Source organism: Electrophorus electricus, chromosome 24, assembly GCF_013358815.1.
Source record: "Electrophorus electricus isolate fEleEle1 chromosome 24, fEleEle1.pri, whole genome shotgun sequence".
NCBI lineage: Eukaryota > Metazoa > Chordata > Actinopteri > Gymnotiformes > Gymnotidae > Electrophorus > Electrophorus electricus.
The window spans coordinates 1,984,414-2,009,304 of NC_049558.1; the positions used below are offsets into that span (position 1 = coordinate 1,984,414).

General features: G+C 41.7%; 2 protein-coding genes across 7 annotated transcripts; one reads left to right on the top strand and one right to left on the bottom strand.

Moving 5' to 3' along the window:
* The first annotated feature begins 15 nt into the window (after positions 1-15).
* Positions 16-11,672, top strand: c1galt1a (core 1 synthase, glycoprotein-N-acetylgalactosamine 3-beta-galactosyltransferase, 1a). Of its 6 annotated transcripts, none has more exons than XM_027028708.2 (5): positions 16-121; positions 6,685-6,775; positions 7,901-8,119; positions 8,726-9,390; positions 10,164-11,672. In XM_027028708.2, exons 3-5 carry the CDS (start codon positions 7,924-7,926, stop codon positions 10,512-10,514), a joined length of 1,212 nt encoding a protein of 403 aa, XP_026884509.2. In that variant the 5' UTR covers positions 16-121; positions 6,685-6,775; positions 7,901-7,923; the 3' UTR covers positions 10,515-11,672. The 6 variants fall into 6 exon arrangements, with proteins under 6 accessions (XP_026884509.2, XP_026884510.2, XP_026884508.2 ...); XM_027028709.2 differs by having other exon boundaries at positions 36-121; positions 6,690-6,775; XM_027028707.2 differs by lacking the exon at positions 16-121 and adding an exon at positions 4,870-6,071.
* Positions 11,673-11,776: 104 nt separating this feature from the next.
* On the bottom strand, positions 11,777-13,973 carry tac3a (tachykinin precursor 3a). The gene is made up of 7 exons (XM_027028713.2): positions 13,822-13,973; positions 13,097-13,223; positions 12,906-13,005; positions 12,794-12,823; positions 12,645-12,698; positions 12,292-12,361; positions 11,777-12,101 (listed from the first exon to the last, which is right to left on the bottom strand). Exons 2-7 carry the CDS (start codon positions 13,196-13,198, stop codon positions 12,083-12,085), a joined length of 375 nt encoding a protein of 124 aa, XP_026884514.1. The 5' UTR covers positions 13,199-13,223; positions 13,822-13,973; the 3' UTR covers positions 11,777-12,082.
* Positions 13,974-24,891: the final 10,918 nt, after the last annotated feature.

Sequence of the window (24,891 nt, forward strand, 5' to 3'; positions counted from 1 at the left end):
AAAGCGTTAGACAGAAAAAACGAATAGGCGTGGCAAACAGATGGTAGTCGCAAAAACCGCTTCATTTGAAAAAACACCCCAATAAAAAAGACGCGTCCGGGTATTCATCATCTTACATTTCGTGAGTGCATATTTCATTGCTCAAAGTATCAAATAACCCATTGTTTATGTTGTTTCAGCTAATAACCTACGATTATCTGTTTGGACTTCCTGAAAAGGTGATCCATAATGTTTAACCGACCTACCTTTTGAATTAAAGTGAAGCTGTCATGCTATCCTTGACTGTAATAGGATTTTGAACGATCAGTTCATTTTTGAGATGATACTTTATGTTTGCGATTAGAAATCCGAGTTGTAGGGGCTGGATGAAGAATCTTTAAACTGTGGGGCTATATCCTGATTGTACTGGGAAACTCCCCAACGCCTCGGTATACGAAAACTGACATCTTGTGGTTTTAAAATTTTATGACAAACTCGTTTAATCTGCTCCAGATTAATAATACCACGTTATTTATGTAGGCGTGCAGTCCGATATGAACAAATATAATTATAACATAACTCAGTTATTATTTTTGTCAGTAAATATGTGTATTTATCAATATTATCGTCAAAGTGAATATGCCTGGAAAGCTACAATTAACTAGTGCAGTGCAAGAGAATGATATTTAAGTGATCAGTGTATATAGGAAGAAGTTTTGAAGAAAAAAGAACGTGTGTGGGGGATCAGATGAAAGAACTTCAGAATCACAGTGCGTGACTGACTTTAGCAGAAGAGGAAAGGAAAAGGAGTTTATTGTTTTTTTTAATACAGGAAATTGTAGTGCCGACTGAGAGAGGGTGTGTGGGTCCTCTACCAGAGAACTGGGAGCCTGGGAGTCCTGTGTAGTATTTTAGCTATTCCCAGGACTGCAGTCTCCTGTACCAAGATCTCGGATGTTGTTCCTGGAATCTGTTGGAGCCATTCTCCAAATTTGGGCATTACCACAGGAACCACAGTTGCCTTTTCTATCTCTTCCTTCAGCCCTCGGTATTTCTCTGGCTTCTCATGTTCCTTTTTCCTGATGTTGCCATCACTCTGGATTGCCACATCTGTCACTCTTCTGCTGTACCACTACTATGGCCGGTTGGTTAGCCATTACCATCTTGACTGTCTGTATCTGGAAGTCCCACAAGATCTTAGGATTTTCCACCTCCTTCGGGGGTGTATCCCACTTAGACCTTGGAACTTCCGGCACGTACTCGGCACAGATGTTTCTGTGCACTATGCCAGCCACTTGGATATGGTGATCCATGCCCCCCCCTTATTCCATGTACACCAATTTCTTGTATTCTGCTGTTATGTGCTGGATTTCTCAAGGGCATCATTGCACAGCCTGCATCTGGGATCCTGCCTGGTGTGGTAGATCCCAGCCTCTACTCGTGTTTAGTGCTTATTCCTGTGCTGTCTTCCATACTGTGCAGCAGTTTTCCTCCCATGATTGTCCCTTCCAAGTCACTAAGCACTTTGTCACTTCCTGAATAGTGGCCCTCCTGCTCACAGAGCTTCTTGGTTTTCATGCCAAGACCTTGACCTTAATACCTGATGGCATAAAAGGATTGTTCTTACTGGAAGTAGAGCCATCTACACTGGCTCATGGGAGAACATGTTTATTCTCCTGTCTTCTACTTCTCATGTGTATCTCTTCAGGCATGCAGCCAGAGCTTTCTTTGCTTGGCAGTGTCCAAGGTAAGTAAACTTGTACTTTTCATGGTAGCTGGCTGACTTCTCTTTATCTTGGCCTCCAACCTCCTTCTCCAGCCTTGATGATGGTGTTCAACCTGTTGCCAAGTATCACTGTTGCTCTGGCACATTTCAGCTTGTTGGTTTCTGTGATGGTCACAGCTTTGTGCATGGACTCATTGGAGCTTAGTTCCCAAGTTTGGGTGTGGGGATGATGATATCTGCTCTCTGTCCTGGCATCCTGGCATCCCTATGCTGTAGCATATGTGCTGTACCACATCAATCTCAGGTTGTAATAGCAGTAATAGTTAGTCTAGATTTTGAAGCATAGTTCTCACACTGGGGTTGCTTGCATAGTAGTATTCTAACAGTCCTCTGTTCTCCACTCTTGTCTGTGAGTGTCTTGAATTTGTTCCGGTAGCCCACTATTCATCAGATTGCCCTGATCCGCCAACATCTGTCGCAGACCTCGTTGACCCACGCGATGTCCGAGCCAGTATGACTCTCTTATCCTCATATCTCATTGTTAATGAGGCAGGCAGGTAGCGTTAAGGACCTTGCGTAAGGGACCACACTGGAGATGCCCTGGTCAGGATTGTAACCCCAGACCTCCTGGGGTTCAGGCCCATGCAGAACAGCAGTAGGGACAGGGCCCCTCCTTGGTAAATCCTGTACTTTATAGTGACTCGTACTATTGGCTTGAAGTTGGCCTCTAGGGTCTTCCATAGCCCCAAGGCTCTTAGTTCTTTATCAAGGCTCTTAGAGTTCTGTTGTTGTTATACCGCCTCAAGCATTCCAGGATTCATTTGTGGGACACTGAATCATAGGTTTTCTTTTAATCAATGCAGGTGGTGCACAGCTTGGTCTTTATCCACCAGAACCTGGTGTTTAGCTTTTCTGGTGTTCTTGCCAATGCCTTTATGTGCCCCGCTCATGTATTGAGTCATGTGCCTACTCATCTTAGCTGAAATAATGCCTGACAGGAGCTTTCGTGTTGTACAGAGGCAAGTTATTGGCTGGTAGTTGGATGGAACTGCCTTCAGGATAAGGACTATCTGGCCTTCAGTTAACCATTCTGGGTGGGTTTCATCCATTAGCAGCTGGTTCATTTTGTGGTGCCAGGTGTTCATGGAGTACAGTCAGCTTCTTCGGCCAGCAGGAGTGGACCATGTCAGAGTATGGAGCTGTACAGCTCTTCATACAAGAGACCCTTTCTTGAACATCTGCTAGCATGATGGTTACTGGGTTCTATTAAGGGCTGCTGCAGTGGTATGATCTCTGGTTCAACAACCACTGGTCTTTGTTGTTGGGTGAGTCAGAGGTGCTAAAAAGCATGTACACTTTTTTCATGAGTGTATATATAGATGGCATAGCAGATGAGCAATCAGAAATATGTAAGTGACATGGCAAGTGCATGTTCAGACATGATGATAGAATATGTAGTATCAAAAATATAATCTGCCACTAGTTCAAACCATATTTGAAAAAGCCTTTCAGCTATATCCTCCTGACTACCAGAAAAAAAAAATGCCTCCAAATTAATTTTTTTCAAACTTCCCCAATTGTTCGGAAGGCAATGAGCATGTTAAAAATGTTAAAAATATAATATGTCCACTACAGTGGACATCTGAACATGCTACCTATGAAACTAAATCATAATCATAGTAAATCAATCCCAAAGAAAATACCAAGTTGTCATAGGATTTATGATCAAAACTACTAACAGCTGAGATACACTAGAAAAGAGTTACATATAGATTATGTCTAGTGTTTGCATTTTGATGTTATGGAGTTATGTTTATGGAGTATGAAATTTCAAAAAGCAATTCCCTTTCTTTGAAACACAGAGGAAGATCTTGCACTTTGTACACATCATACATTTTGATGTTGCAACCAGACCTGCGACACCTTGATGCTTGTGCTTCATCCACCATCTGTGGGAGATGGATGGCCCCATAGTGTCTCAGAGCTGCATTTCGCTGAGGTTTCCACTTTTGACGTAGGGGAGTGTAGTCATCTTCACTCTTGCTGGAGATTCCTACTTGGACCTGAGTAATTATCTGCTCACCAAGGAGCAATTTGAATTCAAGGAACTTCAGTGGTTTCTTTCCCAGAACTTGGCAGACAGTCTTATACTGAAGCCATGAATTGGTGATTGCCAAATCAAAAAAAGTGGAAAATTGTACGCACTGTCCATTTCCAAGTGCGAGTGGCCATCCTATAGAGACTTAGGATCCTGTTGGCCATGTCCACACCACCCGTGTTTTTGTTGTACTCAGCAATTGCCACTGGTCTTGACACCTGGACATACCTTTTCTATTTCTTAGACCATCTATTGCATCTGTTGTCCTGTGGCTCAATGCCATAGGCAGAGGATGCCATGACCACTGGTTTGTTGTCAAACCACTTGATGACAGCAAGTTCAGGATCTCGCCTGACCACCATCTCGGATGCCCCTCTTCCTTTCTTTTTGATGGCCTGATCCCCTATAATGTTGCACTCCTTTGGAATTCTGTTCTTCATGAGAGTTCCTGTACCTCCCAAGCCTTTCTCCATCATGGTATCCAGAAGATTGACAGTTCTAAAGAACCTGTCAAAGAACAGGTAGGTTCCTCTGGCAACAGTCTCTGCCAAATGAAGGACAGCTTGTTCTCCAATGCCCAATCCCTCTGTGACTCTAAAGGTGGTCTTACCTTGGTAAACCACAAAATCTAAGACCACCTTCAATCAAGACAAACACCTTCAATCCAGTGGGGTATGGTTTGCCCGGTACATACTGGCGAATTGGGCAGCGACCAGTAAATGGAATCATTTATTCATCAATGGACAATTTTCCTGTTCTAAGCTGATTTAGACATCCTTGCCTCACTTTGTTCAGAAGGGGCCTGACCTTCCACAAGAGGTCTCTGCTTTTGTCCTCATCTGAAATATCAAGGTCACTGACAATCCCTTCCTTCTCAGTTGAAAATACAGAGAACAAAATGTAGGTAACAAGTACAAATGTCCACTGTGGAGTACATTTTTTTAAACACTCTCCTATCATCATAATATATTGTTATATTACTTTAGAAAATGGTTTCAAGTGTTCTTAGGAGATTTATATAAAACATGACAACATTTCAAGACAAAGTTTGCTCAATGATAATTAATAAGCACTTACTTTTCTTCCTTCATAAAAGCAGCTTGTGCTGATGGATGCCATTTTATTGGAAGAGGAAGAGGAAGTTGCCAAAACCCCCACAACATTGGTATCATTTAAAAGTTCTGAATTTCCTCTTTAAAGAACAAAAGAAGGGAGCTCAGTAGTATGTTTGGTGTGGGAGATATTTAAGTCTAAATATGTACTCTAGAGGACAAAATTGAACTGCTGGTAGTCAGGAAGATATAAAAATAGACATGATAACATGACAGAGGATAGATCTTTAATATGGCTGGAAATAAGATGATGCTTATCTACCTTAAATGTGGAAGACTTGAAAGGGTATGATAACCTTCCATATGCACAGTTTATTATCATAAAGTATCTACAACATGTTATGATAAACCGGTTTAAGTAATACTTCAAAGGAATTGTTTATTACTGCATTATCGAATAGGTCTACTGTAGGTTTTGATGAGTTTAAATGACTACATCGTATTCATAAACAACATTAAAGAGAGTTCAGAAAATCAACCGCATTACTGGGTGAGTAATTGGGTAGTCAGATGTACAAGGATCCTCCGTTAACTGTACATTTTTCCTTGAACGTTCAACCTTTTTTTACCACTACATTCACTGTGAAAGAAACTTCGGTTATCCAACGTTTAATCCAGATCTTTAGAACGATTCAGAGCTTCAGAAAGCAGGGCTTTGCATCGCCTGTTTCCCATCTTGCGGATGTAAGCATCCTCGAGTAGGAGGGGTTTCGCCGAGGAGAGACCTGTGATTCCTCCAATTAAAGCGCTCAGTAGGCGAGAGGAGGATGCCGGCGGTGATGTGCGGAGGTTCACGTCTGCGCTTCGCCGCACAAGCAGGCTACACAAAGAAGGCCTCGCAATTGCGCACAAACATAAACCTGTAATCTGTCTCTGAAGCGGAGCATCATACGAGCAAATGCGCTTTTTAGTGAACGATATTAGGCGCAAACGTTTTCAGAAAAATCGCGTCTTTTGCTGGAGTTTTATCTGCGTTATCGGACTCTAGCAATTCGTTTGGTTGCAGTCGTACTGCGCTTTCGCCATGGGAATCACCTGGGCTTTGAGATAGATAGCTAAACAAGAAGACCAAGCACGGGTGCTAAAGCTTAAAATCATGGTGCAGAAAACAGCTGCTCACAGGAGTCGGAAAACGGCCGACAGGAGACGTCAGAAGGTCGGTGCATTTGTAGAAATTCCCATGTCTCTCCCCAGATCTAGCGGCTAGCATTACACAAAACCACATAATCTTACTTCTTCTAATCTTAAGTCTTTTTCTGTGATACAAATGCCATGTTTATAGTTCAGTTTTTAACTCATATTTTCATACAGTCTTATTATAATCACTGTTTCTTTGAAATTTCTAATCCTTAATTTGGAGCATTTATTTGGAACATTCCTCAATTTGGATAATAATTTAGGCTACACTTAGTCACTTACAAGTTTACATCCTAACCTTTGCATCCAGTGAGAGATCCTAATTTTATATTTATTATTATTATTATTATTATTAAGTTCAAGATATATAGCAGCTTTCACAGACACAAGGTTGCTTTACAATGACAAAGATGGAGAAGAGAAAAAACATTTAACACAAACAACTCAATAATGAACAACTATGGATAAGAAGAGAAGTTGGGGAAAAGTGTTGGGAAAAGAGGTGTGTTTGTTTGTTTTAAGTTGGGATTTGAGGGTGGAGCGTGAGGAGGAGACATGGAGAGATTGAGGTAAAATGTTCCATAGTTTTGGGGCCATGGCACTAAAGGATCTGCCCTTTCTGTTTTGTCCAGATTAGTCTACTGACCAAATACGGTCTAACAATGTGACTACAAGACAAGAAGCAGAAGGTGTCAGTCTGGAAATATTTGCCAGTCACCCAAGGTAACAAGATTAAACTTCTCCTTCTTGCATTCCTAATGCTTTGGTTTAGTCACCTTTTTTCCAGGCTCCTCGGACTGTAACACGTCCCTAATATTTGGATTGCCACAAGACGGCATTACAAGAGAGAGAACGTGCTGCACTGTTCTGACTGTGGTATCCGCGTTCCCCATGGCTTGTCCTTTCTGGGAGATCTGTGTGTGCAGACTGTCAATTCTGTCTCTGATGCACTGCTTCTCATGACACACAATGTAAAAACCCTGCATAACGTTGGCTGTAAACACTGGCTGAATGTTGGCTGGAAGGCCCCTTGCTAAGTTTCATGTCGGCACTGCCTCAATGGTCCTTGTGAAGGAGATATCTAAGCATGACCCATTGTGTGATAGATTCATATTTATGAATCATCACAACTGAAACAGAACCCCAAAACTAAGAAAAATACCTTTCAGTGCAATTTGTGACACTTTTAATACTACTATTTATAATATTAAAAATAATGAATTTCTATTCCTGTGTTGTATTTTTCTTTACCCTTCTTGTAAGTGTGCACCTGGTGAATGAATGTAAATTTGATTGGAAGGGATTTAATGGCATCTTTGCTTCATCTCCTTATTGATATCAGTCTGGAAATGGTCCATCTACAAAGCAATAGAGCTTCTGTTTCTAAATATGCTGCATTTGCAACCTAAAGGTATCAAATGAAAAGTTTTGCATTTTCACTGTTTGGTGCACCTGCAGTGTTTTTGAAACTCACAAGTACCTTGCAGATCTGACTACTTATACAAGGGACAGAGCAAAGGAAATGAATGTGCAAAACCTTTCCAGCCATGTTATGCAATACATCCTTCATACCACACGCTGTGCTAGAGAGGACTGTTGCATAACTGCCTATTGAACTTATTTTCTTTTTTAATATACTGTAAGACCTTAAACTGGAGATTAATGAGTAATGCAACAGTAATGAAATCGGATTACTTTGATAAAATAATACTCTGAAAATAGTTTTTGAACAAATAATCTGACACCTATACTGGGACGCATATTAAAAGTAACCCTCCCAAACCTGGATGTTGATCTGACATGTGCAGTTGCTAGCAAAATGTCTCTTAATTTATTTCTACCTCACAGCTGTTCAGTGACTGGAGGTCATCATGAAGGCTGTGAATTCCAGGTCTACTTTCTATCTGGGCTTCCTGGTGGGCTCGTGTACTCTCTACTTCTTCCTGAAGCTGACGAGGTTCGAGCAAAGCTTCAGCCAGTGGCGTGGAGGCCAGCATGATGTGCGTACAACTCCCACAGAGCAGACCCAGAACAACAAGAACAACCACCTCAACTGGAATAAGGAAGGTGCAGCTCACCTCAACCTCAGTCAGCCTCATTAGACGTGCATCAATTCTGCCCTCTAGTGGGCTGTGCGTCTATTTGAAAATACAGAAGTGTGGCATCACTGGAGATATGCAACTCCCAGTCCCCAAGGGTCACATGTTTTCCAACGTCTGTTTGCATAGCAGTCAGGAGTGACAAAGGGGCCAACCAGATACATCAGTCATTTGATCAACTACAAGGGATTACAAAATCCAGATCCGGATTGGATTTGAGGTCTAGGTTTGAATACCGCTCGTGTAGCATGACAGAAAAAAGTGATACAGGCTATGATTGAAGTAGTTCACGGATACATTTTGGGAATAAAAGTATTTATATTACCAAATATGTTTAGTCTTTTAGTAATTTGATAAGGTATGTAATTTGATTTAGTCATTTAAGAATAAATGTTCGTAGTTTGCAGGACACTAAGACTTGAATAACCCTAACAGCTTCATCCACAAAAATAAATTACACAGCAATGAAATGACTAGAGAGGGGACTATGCCTTATGGATTCTAGTCTTTGCTAAAAAAAAATGATTTAAATCTGCATTTCAATGAGTGTTTTTTTTTTTTTTTCCCCCCATAGGTGAGGACAGCCAGTTGGCAGATGAGCTCTATAAAAAGGTTCGGATCCTGTGCTGGGTCATGACGGGACCCAGCAACCTGCAGTCGAAGGCCCGCCACGTTAGGGCGACGTGGAGCCGCCACTGCAACACTGTGCTGTTCATGAGCTCCGAGGAAGACCGTGGCTTCCCCACTGTGGGCCTTGGCACAGGCGAGGGGCGTGAACAGCTGTACCGCAAGACCATTCGTGCCTTTCACTACGCCCTGAAGAACCATGGCGAGGATGCCGACTGGTTCCTCAAGGCCGACGACGACACGTTTGTGGTGGTGGACAACCTGCGGTGGCTGCTGGCCAACCACTCTGCCGGAGAGCCCATCTACTATGGCAAGCGCTTCAAGCCGTACGCCAAGCAGGGTTACATGAGCGGAGGCGCGGGCTACGTGCTCAGCAAGGAGGCATTGCGTAGGTTCGTGGAGGGCTTCAGAACCAAGGTGTGCACCCACACCACCTCGGTGGAGGACCTGGCCATGGGCCAGTGCTTGGAGAAGATGGGCGTGCTGGCGGGAGACTCCAGAGACACGCTGCACCGTGAAACCTTTCACCCATTCGTCCCCGAGCACCATCTTACTGGAAGGTTCTCCAAGACCTTTTGGTACTGGAACTACTGCTATTATCCTATCACTGAGGTTCGTGTTCAACTAAGCGTTTGAAATCTGTGCTAATGAAAGTGTCTGTTGGGCTTCCAGAAAATTCAATATCCTTGCAGTTTCTTAAGTTATTGCTTTACGCTCATGGGAAATAAGCTCAGGATGCCTTGGCCCGAGGCGCTCATCAGTGGCATGTGTGTGAATGTACCACAGCACGTGCTCCAAGTGTGAAATGAGGCCTGGACAAAAATACACTTGCTGCAGTGTTATTACCCCAGTGACATTATTCAGGGCAGTGTGCAATTCCTGAAGCTTGTGGCAATTGTTCATGCGGGATCAATAACTGTGCCCAAGAAATGTTCTGAATCCATGTCTCAGATATCACCTTTTGTTGAAAAGGCACTTTCTCTCTGTGTTTAATGAATGATGTCCAAACAAGAGAAAAAATGATACCAAAGAGTCCTCGAATAATTCCCTGAGAAGCAGACAATGGCTGTTTTGTAGTTGTAGTGATTTTGGTCATTTTCTGTGTAATGCTTTTGTCCACTACGTGATACTGAAACAATTAGGAGCACTTTACTCCTTGCAACAGAAAAAAATAAAAATCTAAACTGAAAAATAAAAAAAGCATCATCATTCTGAACGGGAAAGAATTAATTTTGTGTTTACAAATCTTGTTTGGTTATTATGGGAACTTTGATCAGCTTTTGCAGTCCTTTATTTTGCTATGCATTAATGTATGCAACAGTGGAAATGATGATGATGATTATGATTTTGTTTTGAACTCTCATCTCATTGCCACTTGTCCACAGGGCCCACAGTGCTGTTCCGATCTAGCCGTGTCTTTCCATTATGTGGACCCCGAGCTCATGTACGTTCTGGAGTACTACGCCTACCACCTGCGGCCCTACGGTTACCGGCACCGTTACCAGCCCCCGCGCCCGCCAGCCCTCGGCATGGCTGCCCCGACCGAGAAGCCGCTGCTGGCTACCGCGAAAGTGACTCGGGCGGCGGCAGGAGCAGAAAAGCCAGGCGGAGCCGGCAGCACGCAGGCGAGCGAGGCCAGGTCTGATGCGCGGGCCAGGACGGAGACGTCCCCTCCCTCGGAGCCCAGCAGTACCACTCTTGGACAGGAAAGCCAAGGACAGCCTGCCAGAGACTAGTGCGATTTCTATTTTATGTAGAAGAAAACGAAATGCTTGCATGGACAAAGGATAGGTACTGAAATTGGCAGAACGTCTGAGACTGAGTTTGTTACGTGTTGTCTGCGGTTCATGCCACCTCATGGGCTCTGCATGTCACTCTACTCCGCATCGCTTGCTGAGGGAGCAGCGCTAGTCCTGAGGCTGAGTGTGCTGCGTTACCGTACACTGTAACATAAGATTTACAGCAAATGCCTGGAATTTTCTGTAGATATGATGATACGATGGAAACAAGCTAAATATTTTCTAAGTAAAAAGAAAATTCCACGTCAACAGTGTTTTAATAAAACTGAAATTAGGTTTTCATTTTCCTTTTTTCCTAAAATTTCACTTTGTTCTCTGGACAACGTAAACAAGCCCTCTCTTTCACTCTTTGTTTCGGTGCTCATATGTACAGTGGAAATGTACGTTATTTTAATTTATGTATTTTTCACACTAACCAAGCCCTCTGTACTGAACTTGTGGCTGAGAGTTGATACACTCTGTGTTTTCATGTTGGTTGCTTGCTTGCTTGTTTGTGTGCATGTAATTTTTGTTTGTGCATATGACTGGTGCAACAATATTAGTCATCACATTAATCACCAAAGATTTATACTTGGGTTTATAGAGGGCTGATCAAAGATTAACAGATATTTCAGTGTTGCTGTGTGGTGGGAATAATTGCCATTGATAACAGAGGTTTTGCACTTTTTCCCTATTCAAATGATAAAATGTCTTTTCTGTGACGTTGATGATTTATTATAATTGGCAGTACAGAAATTAGAATGTCAGTGTTCATTTTGCAATACAGTACTGCCTCAAACTTAGTAATTCTACATATTCATGTAATTGAAAGGAACAGTAAGTAATGCTTTTTCTGTCTTTCGTTGATTTGGTGTGCTGTTTGTCCTGACTTGGTCCTGGCGGCAGGCTGTGCTTCCACTGCACAGCCTCAGCCACACCTGCTGTCAGGTAAAGGTGGATTCTGTTCTATTTACACACACCAGACAGCTGTACTGAATGGAGATAAGTGACATCTTAATAGTGTTCTTTGTAAATTCAGTGTATGGAACTGGCGCTGTGCTTTAAAATGAAGGAAAAGGAACATTGTCAGTAGCTGCTTACACATAATTTTGTTCATCGCTCATGCTGTCAGAAGATAAAATGCACTTAACAGTGTTCTTGGTGTTTTATCAGGTACTGCTAAATTGTTTGAATGCTCTGCATACAAGTTGAAGAAAAAATCAATTAAATATGTTTATTTACAAATTCTTTTTTTTTGTTTACATTAAAAAGCAAAAGTAACTTGTAAATAAATTCAGATTCCATTGCGGAGAAGGTAGCTGAAGGTTTGTCTAACTGGTGTGTACAATCTGTCTTTAATAATTAAACAAATCAAAATAATCTTTTTTGATAAATTGAGTATGAATAATTGCGTTGAATGTTTTTGTTGTAATAAGTCTGAACGTTTCTACACCAAAGTGCTTAAATGAAAAGGAGTTGTCTTGTCAGAACCGTACAGGTGATCCAAAGAGCAAGAAGTAACATTTCTATAAGCCACGACGAAATCTGAAATGAAACAGCGTGTATCAGTGTCTGTGAAAGAAAATGGTTTTGTTGCTGGATAAATGTACGTTTCTATTAATCTGTCTCTGTAAACCGCATGACGTCTGTGCTACTGTTTAGTCACAAAGCATATTAATGTCAGTGATTGGTCAAATCTTTAGTATCTTTAGTGTTCAGGATATCCAGTACTAACCTCAGTCTGCATTTGTTAAAGAATATGCCTCTCGTGTCTGGGTAATCTTTCCTCCACGGGCGCCCCGTGTCTGTAAATACAATACATCTGAGTTCATGCAACATTAGTGGAGAGCGTACAGCCTCTTGTTAAAGAAAGCAGTGAAGCACATATTGGAATATTTACGCTTAGGCGTTATCCTCGGCAGAACATAAGACAGTTTAGTTTTTTGGGAGTAGAGATGATTTGCTTCCGAGAGAACACAACTCTTGATTTCACGAGATGATTTGCTTCCGAGAGAACACAACTCTTGATTTCACTGCTTGCCTGTGCAGTTATTGGTCTCGCGTGCGAACGCTGCAGTCTGCACTCACCAGCATCGCTGCTCCGTCGACCCATGAGTCCAACGAAGATGTCATGCATTTCTCCTGGAACGATGGATAATACGCAAAATTAGCACACGTCTGTGATTTCTCTGACTTCTGAGGTATACCGAGTGTAAATCACAGGATGATGGTCTTACTTTTACGCGGAGACTGCATGTCATCGGCATCTGGAAACAAGCAGCACGTTGAAACATTAAGCAGCCTTAACGAAGACAGTTTGTGATGATATGAATGCTCGACAGAACTCACCAGCGCTTCTCCGCCCCATTAAACCGACGAAACTGTCATAATCTATATCATTATATCTTTTGAGCAAGTTGCGAACCGAGAGTCGAAGACTTGGGTTCACCTGCGCGACAGAAAGCTGCGTCTTAGTCATGTAGCGCGCCAAACATCGCTGAAGGGACGGACGGGCCTGCTTACTTAAATAAATCACTTACGTCTGGAGCCGATCTTTGCGCTCCTCGGTCTTCACAGCTGGACTGACTGAGTCGGGGCTCCAACACAAGAATCAAAATCACACAAAGTAATCCTCGGTACATCTTCGCAGGCAGTCTGCGGAAAATACTGCAGGTAGATTGCAGGTAGGCAAGCGGTTACTCGGGTGGCTCCTGAAAAAAAGGCACTAGACCGAACCGATCAGCCCAATTAACTAAACTTAAATCAACTAATCACCCACGAATGTGCATGAATGCGTAAAATAATGTACATGAACACCTTCGCCGAAAATTAAGAGCAGTTATTATACCATAACTATTATAAAAATACAATTATTAATAATATAAAAACCTAATTATCACAAAAACTGTTGGTGTGTGATCTGTTGCTAATAGATGGTTTCAGCATTGCGTAGGCTGTTGCAGTAAATGTTTAAAATGCACAGATTTGATATGATTTTAAACTTTGATATTAAATTGCAATTTAAATCTTGGGTGCTAAATTGTAGCATTTTCCACTTTGAAACATTTTAGGGAGTACCACTAATGACAGGCAGTCTACAGCTTACGAAACTCAACAAACCTCTCAATGCGTTATTGAGCATTATTGAGTCTAAAATCCAGCAGGCCCACATAATATAGTAAATAATAATATGCCATTGTAACGCATTATAAAACATGCTTTAACATACTTATATTCCCCTATTTTAAACAGGTAGCGTACTTACCTGAGCTGATGAAATCCGTATGTTCTCCAGGCGCACGGAGGACTTACAGTTCTCCTTTGACCGACTTTCAGAGAAGAGAGGGACAGGGATTTTCTCTCGATGTGTCGTTAAATGATAGCAACATCTGCGTAAGTCCAATCAGACGTCGCTATGTAGGTGTGGTTTAAGGCTATATATCCTCTCCGTCTGAGATGACCACGCAGAGTGAGATCCTGACATCATACGTGCAAAGCATTCCATAAAAGGAGAAATCATGCCGCGTGCTTTGGAAGCTATGTCGTCACTTTTCAATAACTTGAAAAAAGTTCCTTTTACAATCCATCTCTTGTTTGTTTAAGAATGTATTGAAAATACTGTACTGGGTCTCTAGGCAAACCTTCGCTTGAATGAAAATCCCAAACATGTAAAGCTGATGATAGATGAGTAAGTAGAGCACTTAGTGACGACACAACAGTCACTGGTTTATGCCCTGTAGATGACTTCAGCAATCAACAAGAAAGGCATTTACCCCCAAGGTTCTTCACGAAGACAGCCTGGCAGCCAGTCAATAAAAGTCAATGTAAAAATAAGTGTCAGGCACAGACAACATGACCGGTTGTTTGCCTTGGGTGAATCAAATGAGCACTCGTAGTTTTGAAATTTTCCTTTGCTTGGTATAATTTCCTGAAAAAAGAAAGAGTCAATACTTCAAGGACTTCAGTCAAATGAAACCTCAGAAGAAAAAAAAACTTGTACTGTACTAAACAATAATGACAATCACACAGATATACACAGAAACATGGCTGATTAATCTTCTTAAAACAGAGACTTCAGCACCATGGAGAGTACAGCTGGCACTTTGAATGATCAACCATAATATTCAACATCTGCCTCTAAGACCCGATAAAGGCATTGGTCACTAAACCCAGCAAACACTGAGTGTATGAGGGTGTTCCACTGAACAAAAGGTCAGCTGTCATTTCCTGAAGACTAAAAACAAAAACAAACTATATACAGAATGAGGTAAATATTTTATTTTGCATTATCTACACCCTTGCGTGAGAGTGGCCATAATATTAAAATGTCATCTTTATGGACTCCATCTATTTGTATTTCTCTCTGCTAAGTAGGGCCTTACTGGGCTTTTTTCCGCCTGACTTCTAATTGACAGGGCCATTGGGAAGAAAGTAATCTCTCAAGGAAGCAATTACACAGATAGTAGTCGCTGCAGCATCTCCCAGCTGCAACCTACATAGATGTCTTGAGGGAAGCATCCAACAAGCTGGCGATGTGCACAGATGATAAGTTGGAACGTTAGCTGCCACCCACAATTAGTGCATTTATAGACCATGACTGGGAGTAACTCACTGTCATCATCATCGTCATCATCATTGTCATCATCATAAAAAAGATCAAAAATGATGATAGGATCACCAGCAATCTGTACATAAAAAATGCTTGATACAGGCCTTGAGATGCAACAGGTACCAGGATGTAGAAAACATTTCATGTTTTCATCTAAAATTATTTTAATAAGCATACATATCTTTTGAAAGTAAAGCATGGTATCAGATATCTCAAGATTTACCTAGAAATAATGCAGTTCATTGTTACAGATGAAGTCAATGTCACCAGCGTGGTGGTTTGGGAGTGAACCTACAGAACAAGTAAAAACAAGCATAACAGCTTGGAAAGTGCAGGCATACTTCCTGTGGTGAAAATGTCTGGCTCTATCTCATATGCTCAGAGGTCCCTTGTAAGAGTATTTTCATGCCTGCGGTGAAAGCATTATAAACTGCTTCACAGTTCATTTGTTTTTAAGCGATGCCAGTGGTCATGTTTACTGTATCTTACATTCACAAATACATGGCAATACATTTTCTCTCCACATTTCACAGAAGAACAACTACCACTACACACCAAATGGAGGGCGTGTTTTATGTAATCCTAATCAGCTCTGGTGGCCTGCATTTATGGACCTCCTTTTTAACAGGCAACATAGCATGTGTGCCACATGGGAATTGACAGATCAACAGGGTAAGTCTCAAGCATATTCATAAGGCATAATAAGAGGGGTAGAAATTCACATGGGCTCATATTTCAACATTCACAGAGCACACTGGCAGTACTGTGACTACGTAATGATCCTGTGATAATGCAGACAATTATTTTGGCAAGGTTTGATTAACCTGTATAATGGCTCTGAGTAGATTGAGCTGGGTAGAATAATTAAAGAAACATATGCAGAACAGACAGAAACCCATAAAGCAGGCTACAAACAATTCCTAATTCTTTGTCTATGTCAATTCTTTCTAGGTATATTTTCAGTGAAATGGGATAATACCAAAGCTATCAAAATTTGTTCCCCAGAGTACAGGTAATAGCAAACAAACTGTGTTATAGGATAAATTCTAATAACATGTTATATGGTCATTTTTTTCAATTATATTTTATCCTTGTTGTGGATAGATGCAGTTTTCATGGGAGGGAAAAAAAAAGATTTCAATAATAGAAATACACCCATCCATACATATAGCAATTTATGCTTGGCTGGCAATTTGATGTGTGATGCCCCCTGGGTACCCTTAAGATAAATACTGTCATTTTCATTTTACACCACTGGCAGCAACCAATTAGTGTAGTAGACTATACGCTCACCACATGAAGCCACAGTCAGCTAGCTCTTAGTGTCTGTTTTTACTCATGCATTTTAACAATAAGGTAAATAGTTACCTTTTACAATAAGATAAATTAAATAATTTCAGGGCATCTTTAGGCAAATATGATCTCTGTGGTTTCAATTTAAAGGCAGAATCGGAAAAATTTTTTAAAGAGTGTTCTGCTACCATAGAGTAGGGGACTTCTTCAGTGGGTGCAGACAGGTTAAAAACACTCATTTATAAAGTTGTGGCCTGAGGTCCTTGATGTGCAAAGTCTAAAAAGTCCTTCAAAAACTGTACTGCCCAGAGAGCAAGCTACATGTCACGATGGTCCGTTCAGAAGAGCAGGCAGGCAGACGTCCAAACGGTGGGTTTCCACAAAGGTTACCACGTTACCATTCTGATGTTTCAGTAATGACCCGGGACCCATATTTGTCTCTTCCTGCACTGCGTCGATCACAGTGGGTCGAGCTGAGGATAGAGTCAGGGGTGACAGGGAGATCTAACAGAAGCGGGGGCAGAAAAAATAATTAATTGCATTCTTCCATAATTAATGACTTTTCTTCCCCTTAATCAAAGAACCACATCCTGGAGATATCAATATGTGCCCATGGGAGAACACCATAGGCTGTTTATTTAGGGCATGCTGGAGAGTAGGAGGTCCCCCACTACTGGGCCCCACTAGAGGAAGAGGAGGCCCACATGTGTGGGAGCTTAATAGCATCTGACCTGACATTACGCTATGGGCTACTTACAGTCTTTGTTTCATGTCAGGAAGCCATGTACCGACGACAAGAAGAACAGATTAAATATATTAAGGATGCATATGTTTATATATTTAAAAAAAAAACTGTCCAGAGTATAAAACATAAATTAATGCAATAATCCATTACTGTCAAAACAGAAGAAATCTTGCTGAAGGTGTTTTTATTTGATTTCCTTTCAGACAGAGCTGCTTTCTGGTTAAATGAGAACTGGGAGCAGCCAGTTCACTTGCATTAGCACGTCTAGTGCAGCACAGTCTTTTCTACACCTACTAGCTTGCCTTTACAATTTAGGTTTTTGCAAAGGTTCTGACACTCTCTCTGTGGATCTCATGAGTCACGGCAGTTTTTGGTGATGTTGACTTTGGAATACATCGAGAATTTTTGCACACATTTGGAAATGATTCCCTCACTGTGTGAACAACATGTTTTTGAGTCACTCTGTCATGTTCTTTTTCATGAGAGAGTAAAGTGATTTTGACTCAATGAATAGCCGTACAGTTGGGTTTGGCCACTGCTATAGTGCCTCAAATTGCTAAGAGGCGTGTGTACCTTGCTAAGTTAATTTGTTCAGAAACATTTTGCATTCCAGCATGAGAGAGAGAGAGAGAGAGAGAGAGAGAGAGAGAGAGAGAGAAAGTGAATGTGATATGACAGTTGACGAGATTGCGGCTGACAGCTCAGACTGATGGTCACAGCGTTTGGGTCTATAACAGCAGGGTGCCTATGAGTGAGCTGTGCAGTACGGGACTCTGACTTAGTCTTCATGCAAGAATATAGGGACATAAAATCTAGGACCAGGATCCTTAAGACACAGTGCTGCTGTCAAATCTCCTTATCTCAGATAAAAAGTAATTAAGTCTGATTCCATGTCATTAGTACTTTGGTCCATGTCAGAGTCACCTGTGAGCAAGACTTCGTGCATCATACAAAAACCCCAAGGCTTTTTAAAAATAGTTGAAAATGACAAGCCCAGATGTAAAATATGTCTTTTGTCTTAAGTAAATGAATGTATTCATTGCTTGAATTTAAATGTAGCTAAGCAGGCTAATTCCCTGCCCACCATGCCTTCGGTTGTCCATGCCTTTTCAGGGCTCTGTTTCTTTTTCAGATAGTATTTTGTGACACAGCTTAACTTTGCCTTTGCCAACCCAACTTGACAACTACTCAAATGCACACAATGTGCTAACATGTGGATTGTAGCATTTGATTTGACATGAGGACTTAATTTGCCTTCCATGTAACTTTTATTATATAAAGGGTTTCTACATTATTATATTATTTTCTAATTCCACTTTAGAAACAAAGCCATAGCAACAATGGAAGTGGATAATTTTTACTTAGTGCATATAGGATCTGTAGGGACCTGTAATTGTCTAGAACGGTATTTGATTGGAGCAATACTCTATAGTTTTGCCATTACTGTGTTCACTTTTAAATGTCTTGTGCATGAGTGCTGATCGACATGAGTGGTCAAGCTTTTTAATCCCAGCCAATCACTGCATTTCTTCAAAAAAACTGAAAATTTGCATTGTGGCACAAACAAATATGCACTTGTACTAGTGTACATCTATACAGCCTCTTCATGAACGCCTGTGCTGCCTGGACTTGAGCAGTGCCAAGAGAATCAAACCCAACTATTATTTATGAAGGAAAAAAAAGTCAATAACAACTGCATTAACACAAACACATAAATACACATAAATACATTTACCTTTTTGACCTGGTGAGCTACATATTAGATTAAGTTAGATGCTTTATGATAGTCTGCTAGCCAGAAAATCACTAAACAACCCAAATCTCATGGTTAATTATTTTAGTCAAATAGTGATTTATAGAGAGTTTAACAAATGTTTACCTGATGATTTAGTCTACAAAGATTCATATGAAAAATGAATGTGGCCAGGATCACTTGCACTGTGAGTGACATTTTGTTTTGGTTAATGCTGTTGTGGCTTAACGCTAATGTGAGTCTGCTAAATGTTTAAGTGATTTGAGATTTTGACTCTTTTCACAAATTCTTGTCGTTGTTATTTTTTTAATGTACCTGTATTCTGCCTTAATACATTTGTGTTCTTGCAGTTGTGTTATCACCTGTTGTTCATTTTGTAAATGCATTGAATTGACTCTCAGACCCACCATAAGAAAACTCTTTTCAGGACATCTGACTCTTTTGTTGTCATTACAATCATTCACTTAGAGGGGAAAAAAAAGTTTGTGCTTCCTCATGTTTTTTTTTAAATACTACTTTCAGGGTCTACTGTGACGGAGGCGAGGAGACGTGAGCTGGGACGTGATAAACATTCAGTAACACACAAGATGGAAGGCAAACACTGGACATGAGCAACATGAAACAAGCAGGCGACTATGGTGAGCTGAGGCACAGCATACATGGGTCAAACACCCACAAAGACCAAAGACTAAACAGGACTTTATATACACACATGAAACATGAAACAAGGAACAGATGTGATACACAGGAGGGGCATGGCCATGCATAGGAATGAACACACACACACACCACACACACACACACACACACACACAGGGAGGCGTCTAGGAGGAGGGGCCGTGCCGTGACATCCTCTTCAATGATTATGACAAAAATTATGTTATCTTAAAAATTAAGTTATGACAATAATTCTATTTAACTGTTTACATTCATAGAAATACTACAAATACTTATAAAGCCCTATTTACATTAGTGTTTGGGTTTTTTCCATGACAGACCTGAGGTGGTCTTTCATGGAAAAATCCCAAACACTAATGTAAATAGGGCTTTACAAAGTTACAGAAGACTCTGAAGAGGTTACCCAGCATTTAGCTGCAGTAATGTCTAATAGTAAATGTTCTTGACCTCACAAGAACATTTACTATTAGACATTACTGCAGCTAAATGCTGGGTAACCTTTTCAGAGTCCTCTGTAACTTTGTCATATTTGCCTTTTGACTCTGCAAAGTGCCCCAACCAATGAGTTTGCTTCTGCGTAAGAGTTACCTAGCTAGATATGCACTTTAATGGGGACCTACCCCTTTACGCAAGTTAACACAGTTCCCAGGGGTTTTAGTGAAATGTCTGACATGCTTTGGTCAAAATATCACAGGGATCACTTACCACAACACACTTTTCACCCTGTCAAAACATCCCTGTTTTAGCATTAAATGATAACGAGCCTCATCCACTCACCCATCTCCATTACCCAGTGCTAAAAGACCCCCCCCCCCCCCCCAATACATACTAGCATAATTATTATTATCTTCCAGTTCCATAGTCTGGTGTTTTGCCATGCGCAGCTGGTATCGATCCCCTTCTTAGTTAAAGCTTCTTGTCCAGTCCTGCACTGTGCTAACCCAGGTTGTAAAAACAGTTAGACACAAAGTGGTTAGTGCACAGGTTTTTACCAAATGTAGACTGGATGTTATTATCAAAAATAAACTTTACCCTTCAGCTCTCTTGAGCCTGTTGGCTTATATAGTGCTTTGGGCTGGTCTACCTAACCACAGAGCAGTTCCAGTGCTTAGCTCCTAGCTGTGACCTCATTCCAGGGAGTCCGGCACTTACCAGAAAGAAATGGCACACCTTTGCAAAGGTAGCTCTCAAGCCATGCGTGTAGATGGTCGGGTGGGGGGTGCAAGTCTAATGACTCCCTTAGTGATGTGTGTAAGGGAGCCAAACCTGAACAGCTTGTTTTAACACATTTTCTGAGGTAGGCAGTCCACAGAAAACTTGGTTGTCTTGTTTCACATTTTGGTAGGTCCTCCAGCTGTATGTGCACAAACACTGAAATTTATTACATTATTTCCCCTTTAAAAGAAAGTCAAGTTAATCAAAGTGTTGAAGAGAATTGTGTGTGTGTTGATAAAGGTTTGCTTATTTTAATTTAAGGCCTTACCCAGAATGCAGAAATCAGAAATCAGATAAAGGTATTTTACATTGTGAAAATAATCCTAACTGGGGTAGGACAAGTCAGTAAATTGCTGACATGCTTACAGTTAGGCTAATAAATTCTGATTTAACAAATGTGACATTTCCTTTTTGGTTTTAATCCTTTTTTTTTCTACAGTTTTGTTCATGAAATTCTGTTTTACTGACCAGCCTCATCTCTGTTAAAAAATATTTAAAAATATCCATGCGGTGAGAATAGGAAGCAACCTTGATCGCTAGACTGTAAGAAAAGACGCTGGCAAATAAAAGCAAGTGTGGTGACCTCCAGGTCTGCGTTCTGATTGTGTGTGTGCTGGATCAGGGTTGCGCAGGCAGAGAGCTGTCGCGCTCTTCTCCCACTCGGTCGGCGGTCGCAGCAGCAGACACCGCACGACTGATCATTGGTATTGGTGTTGGAGTCTGGCGCGCAGGGCACGTGTGGACCCATGGAGGTTCAGAGACCTTCTCAATGGAGGTCCTACAATGGAGGGCACGGCTGACGGACGGGGATGCTGCGGCACCCGCAGCCTGCCCGGCTTGTCCTCTCCCGAAGATTCGTGCCGGCTCGCGAGGAAAGGCAGGGAGCAGCGAGGGAAGCGGCGGGGCGGGAGGGTTATTAAAAGCCGGAGAAGAGTGCTGGCCGTGTCAGGGCGAGTGGGCGGGCTGAGCAGCAGGACAGCCCTCAGCAGGACGCCTGTAGGGCTGCTGCCAGCCAGGGGCTGAGTCGTGGAAGGTACCGGGCAGCACGCGGAGGCTCACCCACGCTGCTCGCTGTTCCCAGAGGCGACACGACCGAGCCAAAAATAAGGAAGGCGAGAGGAAGCCTGAGTTGTCCCTGCGCTACGTGAAACCTCACACTTAGCGCTAATTGGATTAATATGTTGTGACTATATCGCTCAGACTATATGGGCTTCTGGGTTTGCGGCGTTAGGGCTTTTTTTTATCTTTTTCAAACTGTTAAAAAAAAACAACCCACTGAAGCCAATGTCATTGACTTCAAAGCATTGTCATATCCAAAATTTTGCAAGTGATTCGCTTTTCGGCGGTACATCATTAGGAAACCGCACACTGAATATTTTAAGGTTGTGTTGCGCAGTCGTGTTATTAGGACAACATTAAACGGTATAACACGTCAAGCCTATTTTGTATTCGATTCATTACTGCTTATCGTCCACAGTGGTGCGATTCAATCTGTGGACACCGAAGGGAAAAACACCACTCCAGTTTTGATTCGGCTCTTCAGACTGCCATCAGGAGATTGATACAGCGCTGCTTCTAACATGGCCTATTCACGGCAGACCTGAAAATAGTATTGTCATATCACTGCCTGAGCTTCTGCTAATTTGCTTCTTGTCTTTTAAAGATGCAATCTGTCAGTTTTGTCTGTTGTTCAGGTTTACCCTTTGAGTTGAAAGCTGTTGCCTATGACAACTGGTCAGTGAGGTGCCTCTTGAGTTGATTGTAACAACAGTGGATCAATGTTAGGTGCCAAAACAATTTTACACAACAAGAAGTCACACAGATAGATCTTAATGGTCTTACCAGAAAACTATCATGTTAAGGTCATGGTACTTGACATTCTGTTTTTTAGCTTTCAGCTATTTCTGCTACTTACATTAGTCACGAAATAAAACAATGAGAAGTCATGCTGTGGTATTTATACTTATTAAAGTTGGCTTTGGGGGCACCAAAATTATAATTCAACCTGCAGTAACCTCTGGGGTTGCTAGTGTCAGATGTGTCTGTAGAAACCTCTCCAATGACAACCAGAAACAGATTGTTTTAGACTAGACACTATTTTTTTTTTGTCATTGTTGCAAAAACAGAAATAACCTAACTTCTTTTATTTACTACTGACCTCCTACATACAATCTTGGGAAGCTATTGATGATATGATTATGTTTATGCGCAATGTTGATTAAAGCAACAACAGTGACAATGATAGTCACAGAGAACAGACTGTGTCCATTAAGCAGGGCTCTTCTTCACAGGATCCAAGCACTGACAGAACTCCTAGAGGTCTGCTAGTGCTCTAAAAATACTCTGGGTCTGAAGGAGAGAGATGCTAGCACTATTCTACGCTCTGTAGTGTGCAGTGAGTAGTCTTATGTTTCTTTGGAGAGGTAATTAATGACCATAGAGAGTCCACTTCAGATTTAAAAAGCATTTTCTGTGATACATGCCATTTGTTCTTTCTGACAGTCCCCTACACAGTACAGCACTTTTATAATCCCATAATCTAGGCAGATATCAGATGGGTCACTCTTGTTCTGCATTCCCAAATTAAATGTTTAGCTGGGTGTGTGCATGTGCTTGTGTGCCCGTGCCTGTGTGTGTGTGTGTGTGTGTGTGTGTGTGTGTGTGTGTGTGGATCAATAGAAGCTGAAATGTGTTTAAGACTCCGTCACAGCACTTAGTGAACAGAAAGGAAATTGGTTTATGGTGAGAGATGTGCATTCCCCCTTCAATGCATTTACTTTCTTGGCTAGAACAAACGCTACTCACAATTGCACAACCACCATTATAGCAATAGTCACACTTTTAATTATCATAAAATCTACCTCCTTTTACCTCTTTGGTACCCACCTATGTGATGACTGTGACCAGAGCCTCTGAGTGTGTTGCTGAGGTAAAAGTGTACAAAATATATCAGGACAAGACACCTGACCATGACCCTATAATCATTCAGTAATTAAGATCATATACCAAGCATATATTTAGCCTATGTCTAGGTTTGGTTCCTACTGTTTTGTGTTTATGTTGTTTACACTGGAGAGTCTAGTTGAGGCTTTTTTCATTGTAACATACTGTAAGACTGGATCCATAATGGCAATCTTAGAACACAGGCAGGACTACTGGTCGGAACTTTTCAAAGCTCGATACCTACAGTATGTTTCTCTTTCTTCCTTTTAGTTGGGTATGCGCAAGCTGTCCACAGAACACTGATGAAGTCACGTGACAATGTTTCGGACCACTCCAGGGCAGGAAATCACATCATTTTATAATGGATCTTTCACAAAGAGGGGGATGGGTAGAAGATGTTTCCTCAGACGGCCCCACAGAGGTGCATGCTCTATTACGCGCTTCACGTTTCTCCTCCACGTGCCGGTCTGCGCGGCCCGCCGACCTCTCTCTGCCTCAGCTCTCCTCTGCATTTATCAGAAATGTTTGGGGAAATTGCGACACGAAAGAGCTCGTGGAGGGCCAAGCAATAGCAAAGAGAGCGACTGGAGGGGACTTAACTCTTTCCAACGCATTATGCGTCCGCTGATTGCAGTGGAGAAAGCAATCTTCAGCTCGTTATGATGTTTCCTCCTCTTCCTCCCTTCTGCCTGTCTCTGTGTGTGGATTCATCTTTATAGTGCAGTTTGATGCTACGTGATATTTACAGCAATCGACTATACAGTTAATGCATGATATGTTGTACCTAGCTGGGTACCGGCAAAGGCAGGTAAATGTGCAGGCAAGTGTTATTAATCAGCTGCTTCCTACAGTTTCAACATGTGTAGGCTTGCTCTGGGACTGGCCCACACGATGATATGGCCTAAAGCATAAATATCTAAAGATGAGGACCCTATTTAAGTGGAAACCTGGGGGTTTCCTGTGTCTTTAAGAGGGATGAGGGCATGCAAGCACAGGTGCCCCGGCCAGACTCGTGAAGAACCAGCACAGCCCTTGGCTCTGTGGAATGTGATGCATTAACACAGTGAAACACTACAACTCCAGGGCCAAAGACCACTGC

Bases quoted from the DNA above. Each gene is read 5' to 3' on its own strand.
- tac3a (XM_027028713.2), bottom strand. From the start codon at position 13,198: ATGTACCGAGGATTACTTTGTGTGATTTTGATTCTTGTGTTGGAGCCC. The intron at 13,006-13,096 runs GTAAGTGATTTA...TCTGTCGCGCAG, and splicing joins CGCAAAGATCGGCTCCAGAC to GTGAACCCAAGTCTTCGACT. The intron at 12,824-12,905 runs GTGAGTTCTGTC...GCTTGTTTCCAG, and splicing joins AATGGGGCGGAGAAGCGCTG to ATGCCGATGACATGCAGTCT.
- c1galt1a (XM_027028708.2), top strand. From the start codon at position 7,924: ATGAAGGCTGTGAATTCCAGGTCTACTTTCTATCTGGGCTTCCTGGTG. The intron at 8,120-8,725 runs GTGCAGCTCACC...TTCCCCCCATAG, and splicing joins CCTCAACTGGAATAAGGAAG to GTGAGGACAGCCAGTTGGCA. The intron at 9,391-10,163 runs GTTCGTGTTCAA...ACTTGTCCACAG, and splicing joins GCTATTATCCTATCACTGAG to GGCCCACAGTGCTGTTCCGA.